The following is a 13,216-nucleotide window of genomic DNA, read 5'->3' as shown; positions in this document are numbered from 1 at the left end:
AACGGGGTGAGCTCCCGTTGCTCTATCCCAGCTCCTGCCAACCTAGCAGTTTGACAGCATGCCAAAAAGTGCAAGTAGATAAATAGGTACTACAGCAGGAAGGTAAACTGTGTTTCCGTGTGCTTCTCTGGTTTCGCCAGAAGCGGCTTAGTTATGCTGGCCACTTGACCCGGAAAAACTATCTGCGGACAAACGCCAGGTCCCTCGGCCTGTAAAGCAAGATGAGCACTGCAACCCAGAGTCGTCTGTGACTGGACTTAACTGTCAGGGGTCCTTTACCTTATCACAATAGTATTCGAATAGCTACAAAAATGGATATGTCGCTTCAGAAGGCAGGGCTAGAACTTGTGGGTGGAAATTGAAGGAAAGCAGATTTTGCTAAATATTCTTCTAATAAGCATATTTTTGTATGCAACTTTGAGAAATGTGCACATTTTTACAAAGCCATCTCTCCTAACACAATACATTTTTGTATTTTATTTTCTACTAATATATTCCTTTTCATTTTTGTAAACTTGTTTTTGGGAAACATCACAAAATTTGTATAACTGCGAATTCCAAAGGATAACTGTATTTCAGGTCACATATTGTTTTGGAAAGTGTGGGTGCGGTTGGTTCACTTTTAAAATACATTTCCTCTCATCCATAACTCTAAGCAGGACTTACCGTATTTTTTGCACCATAGCACTCACTTTTTTCCTCCTAAAAAGTAAGGGGAAATGTCTGTGCGTGTTATGGAGGGAATGCCTACAGGTGGCATGCCTACGGATTTTCCTCCTCTAAAAACTACATGCGTGTTATGGTCGAGTGCGTGTTATAGAGCGAAAAATACGGTAGTTGGATACAGCTCTAGCTTCATAGCAGCTCAGTGTTGTAGCCAATGCTAGGCCTATTCAAAGTGCGTGAAAAGCAAAAGTAGGTATGTAATAGAGGCAGCTATTTACAAGGAACAGGGACCAGAAAATAAAAATAGTTGGACTTTTTGCATTTTCAGTATCAGCCCTCGCCTTTGTGACATGGTTTGTGCGTCGAGGTCCCCAGGCCACCCAAATAACTCACACATCAATTTTTGTTTAAGGTTTTTGGCATGAATTTGGCCACAACTTTATTTAAATACACACACACGTGAGTGGTTGCTTAGGCATTGGTTACGACTATCTGTCCTTGCCGCTGGGACAGAACTGACTTCCGGATTCCAGCGGAAGCCAGTGAGGGAAACAATTTTGGAGAGAAAATGAAGCTGGGCCTCAGTCCCTCACTTCTCACACTCATGCTCCTGGTGGCTTGCACGGCCCAAGTCCGATACCAGGGACAAAGACGAAAAGAATGGCAAGCCCCTGGATTCCTTTAATGGAATTCCCTTTCTGCACCACCATTGGAGGGGTAGGCACTTACCCCTCCACCAACCAATTTGAACCAATGCCTAACCGCCAACCTTACAAGTTGTGACGATTTGCTACACAGTAGGCAAAAACCAAATGGCAACAGCCAATCAGCCAAATGGACAAAATTCCTACCAGGCCCCTGCCCCAACGGCAGACGACCCCATGACAGGCATAGCAAGGTCAGAGGACAACGAACCCCTCCCCTTTTCAGGGAGGGTGGGAGGGTGATGCGGTGCACGCAGCCCAAGAGAAGCCCCCTGGCTGCGAGCCCTGTATTTAACACCTCTGACCCCTCCCACACTTTAGCAACATAACATTCTCCCCAGCAACACTCCTTGCCCAATCACAGCATGTGGCCAATTTGCCCAGCAACATAGGGTGGCCTTTAGGCCCCCATCGCAACACGTGCTCTCTGTTATGGAGAACACGCTTTACAGAACATTGTTTAAATATATCCCGGAGAAACAGAAGAGAGGGGTGGAGGGGGAACCCAGCAGTAAACATTTTCCTCTGTTTCGTTTCACGCCTCTGCTAATTTTCAGTAATGGTAGGAAATAGTAAGAGATGATTTCATTGTAATGGCACGCTAGATTTATTTCCCTCCATAAAGCCAGAAACGTGATGCCTCTAGTACACAGCCCGTGTCTGGATAATCATAAAAGGAAATGGTAATTATAGAAATGATGCCTGATCTTGAAAGTGCATGGCTGGCCCGGCCTGGCCCGATCTCTTCACCGTTGCTTTGCCACGACACAGAGCACTTTGTGAAGCGAACGGAGAATCTAAAATAGCAACAACGACGAAAGGGAAAACGTGTCCAAGGGAGTGGGGTGGGGAAGCCACATTTAGAAGCTAGAAAAACAAGGGAAGACATGGTCTGGAAGACATTTGTGTCTGTTTAAATAGCTCTTTGAGAGAGAGAGAGAGAGAGAGAGAGAGAGAGAGAGAGAGAGAGAGAAAGAAAGAAAGAAAGAAAGAAAGAAAGAAAGAAAGAAAGAAAGAAAGAAAGATTAAATTCCAGGAGGCGTTGGAACAGAATTTTCATTTTATAATTTTAACTGATTTTTAAAATTTATTTTCAGTGTATTGAGGATTTTTGCACGCTGCTTGGAGAGGATAATAATTAAGTCAAGAAATTGTCAAAATAAATCATAATATAGTTAGTTAAATAGAAGGGTTGGAGTGTATGTATTCTTGAGTTTTATGCTATACTTGCTGCCTTCCATCTTGGAGCTGAGCATCAGCTCATGTCCAGGGCAGACCTGTGCATAGTGCATTGCAATGCTAGAACCACAGAGACCTGGCAAGCCTTGATTGTGGCCCTATAAAAGGAAATCACTTACCGTATTTTTTGCACCATAACACTCATTTTTTTCCTCCTGAAAAGTAAGGGGAAATGTCTGTGCGTGTTATGGAGGGAATGCCTACGGGTGGCATGCCTACGGATTTTCCTCCTCTAAAAACTACGTGTGTGTTATGGTCAGGTGTGTGTTATAGAGCGAAAAATACGGTAAGCCCCAAGTCTTAATCGGGGCCTGCCTCAGATTTAGGTTCTCAACTCCTGGATTGGGAAATCGTATACGATTGTGCCTATAAAACACATGTGTGAGTGTTGCCTTTGTGGGTATGGCGTACTCATGTAATGGGAAGCCAAAACTGGCTGCAGCTTCTCTGTTGTTTGTGTTGTTCAACTCATGGCCCTGTAGGACAAGTCAAGAGAACTGTTTCCCCATGTTCTTAGCCATGGGATATGGCACTTAATTTCACATTATATGCAATATAAAAGATGTGTACCAGTGCACAAGGTGTGAAATGATATCATTCCATTTTGTGTTCTTTCCTTAAAAGAACATAGGCTTTTATATTCCATCAAGATGAAAACAGTGAGCTGAAGCTGCAATGAGGCAGCAAAGTATGCTACCTCTTTTTTTTATTATTCCTAATCAAGTGCTCCTGTTGCTGTTTGAACCTAGGCCTTGATGACTGCCTTCAACAATACATAAAGAACTTTGAGAGGGAAAAGATCAATGGAGAACAGCTGTTACACATTACTCATCAGGAACTTGAAGAGCTGGGAGTCACTCGAATCGGTCACCAAGAACTCATCCTGGAAGCAGTGGATCTGCTCTGTGCTTTGGTAAGTGGACCTATTTACTTGGAACGCTCTCCATGTTGATCTCTGTGTATCTTTCAAACCAAAGTAAGCAGATCAAGTCATAACGATGCTTCTGAAATTCTTACTGTCTGAATTTTGGAGCTTCCATTGTGGTCCATGGGGTGCCTCAGGGGCCCAGATCTCAGTCCTTGGAGGAAATAAATAAATAAATAAATAAATAAGAAAGAAACTTAGCAAAACGCTTACCCAAGAGAGCAAGGCTCAAGGTGCAGCATAATCTCATCAAACCAAGGTTAACCATGGGGAATCAGGTCCAGTCACATCCATAAATGACCCTAAAGTTAGATGAGGCAAGGGGTGTAGCATGGGGGGATGACAGGGCAGCTCTAGCTCCTGGCACACAATTTTTAGGGGTCATGAATCAGGCACCCCATGCAGGGATCCCCATTCTGTCCTGCCTGCCGCTGGGGGTCTCGGCCCCAGAGCCTGGCCTGACCTTGTCACCACGTCGTCGTCCCCCCCCCCCCCCCCGCTGAATGGCTGCCAAGCCAGCATTGTGGAGATTCACCCTCTAAGGGCGACATTGTCCCTGTTCATCCTCTTTGATCTCTCATCAGCTATACGAACCACTGACCATGGTATTGTTCTAGAGAGGGTGTCTGAGTTGGACGTGGGTGGCACTGCTTGGTTTTTGTTCCAGTCCTGTTTGAATGGCCATCTTCACAGGCTGATGCTTGGGGCATTTTCTTCAGCCCTGTGGAGCTTTCAGGGTGGTGTGACCCAGGGTTCTGTTTCATCCCCCATGCTGTTTAATGTCAATATGGAACTGCTGAGTAGTGTCATCCAGAGTTTTAGAGTGACCTGCCAGCACCATGCTGATGTCACACAGCTGTATTTTCCCTTTACATCAGTAGCTGTGGCAGTGGGGGCCTGGTCTTGGTGATGGATAGTAGGAGAGCTTAAAGCAGAAGAATGAGGTGTTCTTAGTGGGTCTCTCCCTAGCATGTTCTGGCATGTTCAATTAGTCACCTCTTTTGTCCAGCTGGCTGCCCCTTCCTTCCTAGCTTTTCTCAACCCCGGCCACCTCATGGCCTCCACGACTGGCATCAACACTGATTTCTGGCGAGATCTTGCCAGAAATCATCACCAATGTCGGCACTGATGTGGGCGCAGTGATGGCAGGGTGTGGTTGCATTTTGCCTCGAGCGGCAAAATAGAACACTCCAGCCCTGATAGCAGGTTGGACAATTTGTGCACTTGGCTTTCTAAGCTGTATGGCAACAGCTCTTTAGGATCTCTAGCAGAGATTATGTTCCCCATCAACTGCTACCACCTTCTCTTTTCTTTTTAAGTGGAAATGCCAGGGACATGCTAGGGAACCACCCACTGCCAGCACCACTGTATTATCTGGATTAAGCTCTCATCCAGTTCTTTACCAAGGTCAGACGCCCACTGCCACAGCTGCAGATGTAATGGAGAAATAGAGCCGTGCTGCATTAGTATATTTCTGACAGCTGACTCCAAAATTCTGGACGGCGCCACTCAGTTTCATGCGGGTGTTCATAGAATCATAGAAGTGCAGAGTGGTAGGGACCCGAGGGTTATCTAGTCCAACCCTCTGCAATGCTTTAGCATTGCAGCTAAAGCATACATGACAGGTGGGCATCCAACCTCTGCTTAAAAACAAACAAACTCCAAGGAAGAAGAGTCCACCACCTCTTGTGGGAGTCTGTTCCACTGTCGAACAACTCAGACATACATTCCAGAAAAATGCTATGCTTGAAAGATCAAAGCTGCTGAAAGATCAAAGAGAATCAACAGGAGTTGTGTCTTCTGGGATAAAATGCCATTTTTCTGGTCCCCATAGTAAGAAATGCTGCCCACTGGTGCTTGGAGAGCAGATGTTATTTCTTGGGTCTGATTTGACCCAAGAACTCACAATTGCTGACCTCTTTGATGGACTTCCCCCTTTCTCTGCCCTGCACCATGTAATATATCAGAAAGCTATGAAATACCATTGAAACTATGAAATGTCTTTGGAGTAGAACTTAAGATTCTGCTCATGAAAACTCCATAATCTTTCTCTCTGTGTATATTTATGAGCCAAAAGAGCAATTGGCAGCTCTTATCAAAGAGTTGCTCTTTCTAGATGACTTTGACCTTGTAGCTCACTCCAAGTAAAGGCTAGAGATAATGATATCTCATTTGCTTCTGTCTTTCCAAGCTCTGACTTGACAATTAGCATTGGGGGGGGGCAGTGCAGTATAATGGCAAACATAAAACCTTATTATGAACTAGGTGCCAGTTTTACTAAATAGTGAGATGAAAAATACATTGACAAGACCTGGTGTTTTGTTTTTGTATTTTTGTTCTGCAACGCGCTGCATGCAGACATTCAGTCCTTTAACACAATCTGTAATGCACTGTGTACATTTGCTTTTGTTATGATTATTGTTATTATTTCCCCATGAACTTGTGCTGGTGTAATAGGAAGCTGGGACATGGGTGGCGCTGTGGGTTAAACCACAGAGCCTAGGACTTGCCCATCAGAAGGTCGGCGGTTCGAATCCCCGTGACGGGGTGAGCTCCTGTTGCTCGGTCCCTGCTCCTGCCAACCTAGCAGTTTGAAAGCACGCCAAAGTGCGAGTAGATAAATAGGTACTGCTCTGGCGGGAAGGTAAACGGCGTTTCCATGCACTGCTCTGGTTCACCAGAAGCGGCTTAGTCATGCTGGCCACATGACCCGGAAGCTGTACATTGGCTCCCTTGGCCAATAAAGCGAGATGAGCACCGCAACCCCAGAGTCGGCCATGACTGGACCTAATGGTCAGGGGTCCCTTTACCTTTAATAGGAAGCTAATACCATTTGACAAGGATTTGCAAAAAAGGACCATAACTCAGTGGTAGAAAATAAGATCATAAGAAGGGCCTGCTGAATCAGACCAATGGTCCATCTAGTCTAGCATACTGTTCTCACAGTTGCCAACCAGATGCCTATGGGAAACCCACAAATGAGACTTGAGCACAATAGCAATCTGCCCACCTGCAAGCCCTTCAACTGGTATTCAGAGGTGCACTGTCTCTGGCTGTGGAGAAAGAATAGCTATTGTGGCTAGTAGCCACTGATACCCTTATCCTCAATGAATTTATCTAAAAACACCTTTAAAGCATTCCAAGTTGATGATCATCACTGGCTCCTATAGGACTGAATTCCATAGTTTCACTTTACATTGCGTGAAGTATGATCTTGCTACAGGTAGGTAGCCGTGTTGGTCTGTCGTAGTCGAAACAAAATAAAAAAAATCCTTCCAGTAGCACTTTAAAGTAAAGGTAAAGGGGACCCCTGACCATTAGGTCCAGTTGTGGCCGACACTGGGGTTGCAGTGCTCACCTCGCTTTATTGGCCGAGGGATCCGGCGTACAGCTTCCGGGTCATGTGGCCAGCATGACTAAGCCGCTTCTGGCGAACCAGAGCAGCGCACAGAAACGCCGTTTACCTTCCCGCTGGAGAGGTACCTATTTATCTACTTGCACTTTGACAGTAGCACCTTAGAAACCAACTAAGTTTGTTATTGGTATGAGCTTTCGTGTGCATGCACACTTCTTCAGATAGGAATTTTTTTTATTTTGTATTATTTTGCATTTGCTATGACTCTTCTAGCCTTCAGTTTTATTTGGATAGCTTCTAAGTTCTGGTATTATCATGAGAGAGAGAGAGAGAGAGAGAGAGAGAGAGAGAGAGAGAGAGAGAGCATTTTGACTTCCATCTCTTCTCCAATTCATTTTTCCCTAATTCACCAGTGAAAAGGCAGCAGTGTCATAGTTTGCCTCGCAAGTATATTTGGACTAGTCCACATTGAAGATAAAGCTTCTTCCTTCTCTTTCTGTCTTGTCTCCCTTTTACATCCCAATTTCTTCCTAAAAGCACTCCACATTTTCTGCATCCCAGACTGTTAAAAGATTTTATACTGCTAACCTTTGTATGGCTGTGTGCAGTAAGGCTCTCTTCATGCTAAAAGCATTGCTCTTGAAAGAAGTGACATTTTCTCCCATTTTGCTTGCGTAGTCTTTGATTTGCACATATTGCAGAATGTATTTTTTAATTTGATTGTAATCTGTAATCACGTTTCACTCTGACATAAACCACTTTGTACACACACCGAATTGTGCCATTGCTTTTCTCTTTTTGCTTCAGAGTCATGGGAAAAATAGAAACGCATACAACTTAGAATAATAATATTTTGGTTTTGGTGGTGGTAGTAGGAATACACTGTTCTCTTTGCAGACACCTGGGTGTTCATTTTGTTTTAGGCCTCACTGCTAAGTTCTAAAGCAGCTAGAACTTTGGTGTGATTAAACCTAATGCAAGCTTTTGTACTTCATTACACTGCTGTTTATTGGCTGACATAAAGCTTGATTACTGTCCATTGGTGCATATCCAAATTAATTTACTGAGTCCACATTGCCAGATGTGCTCTGACTCATACACAGCCCAGCGTTTCAATATCACTGGATTAGTTATCCTTTATTCTTCCCTAGCCTGCCCTCATTGTCTGCTACGTGCAGTCTAAGGAGAAAGCCTCTAAAAGAGCAGCCTAGTTTTGGAGGGGGGGGGTTACAAAATAAAAATTAAAGCACATTTTAAATATTAGCAGCTTAATGCCTTGATTGGAGCAGCTTCAGGTGCTTGCACATAAGGTGTGCAGACATGCTATATACGATGATTATTTTTACCATTACAAAAGGGCCACTGATGCTCCCTAGAAGATGCCGTCAGATGCACCATTTCAACCACTAAGGTCTAGAACAATTTGCATTCTCTTTATATTAAATGGGAACATGCATTGGCTCTGATAAAACTCCCACTGAAATGAAGGGGGAGTGGGGTTCATGACTGGTGTCAGTGCCTGGTGAGTCAGTGCCAGAGATTGGCAGAGTCTGACAGATGTTGGGCCTCATTAAGCAAGCCACCCAGAGTGCCACTCTCTCAGTTCGTGCTTCACACATAAGTGTATGGAAGAAATTTGCTTTGTTTTGTGCCTCCACTCATTTTTATTATTAAAGACCTCATTCATTTTGTTCTTCATTCATTAAGATCACATTGGCTTTGTTATTCATTCATTACATTCCCATTCATTATGTAATTCTCATATTCATTTCCCAAGACCCTCTTCTTTTATTTTTGTTTGGCTTCTTTCTAGCACATGTGGTGGCAGAAGCATTGATTTGGGTGTCCGCCCGCCTCTTGTTTCCTACAGTTTTATTTTCCCAGACTGCCCCAGACATTAAATCATTGTGAAACATTGTGGTTGGGGAAGTAGCTGCCATCACCCCCTTGAAATTACTCCTGTTAGTGTTCGCCCTGTTTTTCATAGAATGTCCCAGAACAAGACCTTGTCATTCCGGGAATAAAATGTTGCCGGCTAGGAAGCATGGAAATCAGCTCTGCTGCAACCAGAAAAGGTTATATCTCTCACCCTGTTAGTGGCAAATGGGGTGGCATTTTTCTTTTTAATTAAAAAAAAGTACCTGTTCAGTACTCATCCTGGTGTTCATTACTCATGAGAAATGAACATTGAACTGAATGGGTCCCAACAAACAATGCCTCCATTTTATCTGGTTTAGCTTCCAGTGGTTATAGGGATGGGGTAGAAACTGATTTTGTTTGCATTTTAATGAGAAACTGCCCAGTTTGCACTTTTCAGTGCGATCCAAAACACAGCTTCCCTTCAAATTCTGCACTTCTCCAAATTTGCAATGTGTTTCCAAACACTATGTTTAAAAATGTTTATATTAGGGTATTGTAATTCTGTTTAAATTATGCTAGTCATTTGTAAATGACAACAAGGGAAACAAAAATAGTATAGACAGTTCATCTTCACTTTTAAAGTGAGCAGCAGTGACAAGCATGGTAGGCATTGCATTAATATTGTTGCTACTATTTTTTGAGAAAATGTTCAACATCAGTGCCCATTATAAGAAAACGCTGTATGTGAGTGATTTTAATCACATTTGCACACAGGGATCTGTCATTTTATATGACAGGAATAAGTCAGGCATGCAGATTCTGCATTTGAGTTGTGAGATGGGATACAATGCAATTAAAAATAAGGTAATCCAAAAGTTAACAAATAGAAAGGAGGCATCACCAAAGACTTTTCTTTCCTTGGGCACCATTTGCTTTAGGATGTACATATCTTACTCATCTGTACAAAAAACTTGCACATTGATCCTCTTGCAAAAATCGTTTCTAGTAAAAAGCCCTATAGGGATTGTACCCCAGAGCACGTCTTGTTTCATGCTGGTGTTTAGGAAATGGAAGCATTTGTTCATCAATATGAAAGACCAATGCCAATCAAAAAATGCAAAATGATAACCTGGTACCAGCTCCCTCAAATTTGGATATAGGCACCTAGGAATTTGCCCAACCCAGGTCTTGGGGGAGCCATTCTAAATCTGAAAAAAGATAAAAGCAAATATTCACCAGGTACAAGATTCTAAAGAGCCACAATAATTACAAGCCATTGAGCCCCACACCTGTGTCTTAGTTGTTCCTTTGACAGTGATGGTAGGAGTTTTCCAACACACTTCTGCTCTCTCGAATGCAGTACTCTGAAGTGAGAGCCTTCAAACAGCTCCCAAACACTGAAAGGCACACAGCATGTTTCAATATTCTTCTGTTTAAAAATGTAAATTTTATTTTTATGTTGTTTTATTATAAACAAACACAGAGTGCTCATCCTTTCAAGCCTTTTCTTTCTCAGAACTACACAGTGTCAGGAAATGACAGATGGGAGCACTTCTTAGATTGCTTCTCAGCCGGTTTGCTTCTTTAGTTCATCAAAACCCGGCTAAGGAAAGAGTGTAATTTACTTCTCTTGAGTAGGAAATAATCTTGGAGCACAAATCTCACATTTATGTCTAGATCCCATTGAATTCATTTAAGCTTACTTCCAGGAAAATAGAATCCTAAGGTTGCCATCCTATATGTTGAACTCAATGGAACTTAATTCTGGGGGAAAAAAGCCTGGGATTTTGCTGTTGGCCCTATGCACACTTACCTGGGAGGGCGTATATTTAATTGAATTCAATGGGATATATTTCTGAGTTAACATGTATAGGACCACAGCCTTCAATTGTTTATTTCTAGTTTCATTTATTATTGCATTTTTATTGCACCTTTCTGTGAAGAGCTCAAGGTGACATACATGGTCCTACCCCTGCCTCATTTTATCAGCACAACAACCCTGTGATGTAGGTTAGGCTGAGAGTTGGTGATTGGCCCAGTGTCACTCAGTGAGCTTCTTGGCTGAGTGAGGATTTGAACACTGGCCCCCAAGTCCTAGTCCAACATTCTAATTGACTATAGCTTACTAGCTCTCCTGTTAAATCCTGTTTCATTTTTTCCCCTTAAAGGAAATCCAGTGCTTATTTCAAATTATTGCTCTATTTGTCTTCACATATTCCTTGCTGTAACAACTTTCTTTTTATTTATTTTTTTAATATTGCTGGCTTCCCTAGGGGAATTAAAATAGCAGGATATTTGGTTTTGCTACCATTATTTCTCATATGAATGGATGTGCCCAATTAAGTCATTTTTGCATCATTTAAGCCTGATAAATGTCACTTTATGATAAATAGGCTAATAAAGTATGTTCATGTTTCACTTACAATGGATAAGGATTACTGGTGTGCTCTGGTTTGTGGCCTCCCCTGCAGATATCTAGAAGTCTCATGAATTTGTCCAGAGGAAAGGGGGGGGGGTGACAAGATGCCCAGTTTATGATCATAGATTTGAGGAAAAGGACAATCAAGCCTTCTGAGCATAACATAACATAACATAACATAACATAACATAACATAACATAACATAACATAACATAACATAACATAACAACAACATAAAACACAACATAACAACATAACATAACATAACATAACATAACATAACATAACATAACATAACATAACATAACATAACATAACATAACATAACATAACATAACATAACAACATAACATAACAACATAACATAACATAACAACATCCCACCAAAGATATCCCCTTATTTGGGATAGTCCCTTTCTTCAGGAAAGTGGTTGACTATTTTTATTTTATGCTTCAAAGTAATTTCCATCCAATTTCAAAACATGAGCCACAATTAAGCTGAGGTGTGTACATTTGAGACTGCTGTAGCATCTGTGCATGTGGTAGCTCATGGGCATATAACAGTTTCATTGTATAGGAGTTTGGGGACTGCAAACACAGGGAAACAAGTAATGTGTGTCATGTTAAGGCATCCCCACCGTCTCCCTAGTATGTGCAGCAACACAAATATGCAACTTGAAACACGGGGGCAGCAGGAATGCAGGGCTGGCCCATCCATGAGGCAAGGCGAGGCGACCGCCTCAGGCAGCAGGATCCCCAGAAGCAGAAGATCCAGTCTCCAAGAAATGCATTGCCTGCTGCTGTCACTGCAATGCCATCAATACCTGTGGTGCACGCCTTGGAGGCTGGATCTGTTGCCTCCTTGTCAGTCAGTGTTTGATTCCATCTGATAAGGTGGATTTGATTCCTCCACTTTGTTCCCAATGTAGATCTTCTCTCTCCTCTTATTTCCAGTGGTGGTACATTTCATGGTCCACCTCAGGTGCCAAATCATCTTGGGCCAGCCCAGGGTGCATGGACTGACTTTGTTAAGCCCATCATGTGTACATAGCCTCAGACTGAAATACAAAGGAGAACTCATGGAAATAGAGGACAGGGCCCTATCATCTTTGTATTCTTCACAGCCACTGCTGCTTCTGTTCTGTCCTGCCTTTAGGCTGTGCCAGCTTTCCATAATTTAGAGCAGCCCTGGGGTTTTTTGGGGGGTTTTTGCTACCTTTACAGTTGTGCATGTTCAGCCTGCTAGGCTAATATCTGATGCAAAATACATTTAAAGCTGCCTCTCTTGCATTCCCTACAAGCTTTGCATTACAGAAACTCAGCAGCTGCTCAGAATCTAATGCGGTGCCTTTGAAGTCAGCAGTATCTTTTATTAAAATGAATACCCCTTAATATAATCAATGCTGCCCCAGTGAATATTCTAATGTAGTAACAAGGAAGCACAAGAAAACCAGGGGGCTGCCCTTTGATCTGAGGGTATTCCTCGGGTATGCTATAGCGTGTTGAACTAGGAGCTTGGGTGTCCAGGGTTCAAATTCTCACTCAGCTATGAAATAATTTGACAACTTTGGGGCAGTTGCTGTCTCTCAGCCTAACTTGTGTGTTTTTATTTAAGGCATTTATATATTTCCTAACCATGAGCGTTTCTAAGCCATGCATGTAAAATACAGAGAATAAAACTTTTTTTTAAAGTCATAAGACAGTACATGAACACTACCTTACAATTCCTGCATGACTAAGAAAGTCTTTTTCATGTGTCTGAGGTTCAACAACAGAGTGTGCCAGTGTGATCTCAGTTGAGAGAGAGTTATGTCTCTTAGGCTGCGTGCCTGAGCCACGGGTGACCACTGACAGAGACTCCCCTAAAGATCTCAGTGATTAAGCAGGAATTTAAGGGATCAAGGAACCCAAGTTGTTAAGGTCTTTGTAAATGAATACAAGAGCCTTGAACCTGCCCCTATAACATATGGGTTATGTGCATGTTTTCGAGCTGGCGTTAGTCTGTCACTGCCAGCAGTCCAACCACAGTATTTTGCACCAGCTGGAC

General features: G+C 42.7%; 1 protein-coding gene across 6 annotated transcripts in view; it reads left to right on the top strand.

The window, feature by feature from the left end:
• LOC310698004 (connector enhancer of kinase suppressor of ras 2-like) overlaps nt 1-13,216 on the top strand; it is a 314,798-nt gene that overhangs the window by 96,897 nt on the left and 204,685 nt on the right. For 2 of the 6 annotated variants that reach the window (XM_083484630.1, XM_083484629.1), the window contains exons 1-2: nt 1,782-1,932; nt 3,359-3,522. In XM_083484630.1, the coding sequence (XP_083340756.1) occupies nt 1,803-1,932; nt 3,359-3,522 (294 nt within the window). In that variant the 5' untranslated portion in view covers nt 1,782-1,802. Of the gene's footprint in view, nt 1-1,781; nt 2,054-3,358; nt 3,523-13,216 lie in introns of those variants that run through there. The other 4 variants (XM_083484631.1, XM_083484632.1, XM_083484636.1 and 1 more) reach the window with 3 other exon arrangements.

Source organism: Podarcis liolepis (assembly GCF_965112155.1).
Source record: "Podarcis liolepis genome assembly, chromosome: Z".
Classification (NCBI taxonomy): domain Eukaryota; kingdom Metazoa; phylum Chordata; class Lepidosauria; order Squamata; family Lacertidae; genus Podarcis; species Podarcis liolepis.
The sequence above is the reverse complement of the archived record's forward strand: the minus strand, read 5'-3'. Positions and strand labels throughout refer to the sequence as shown.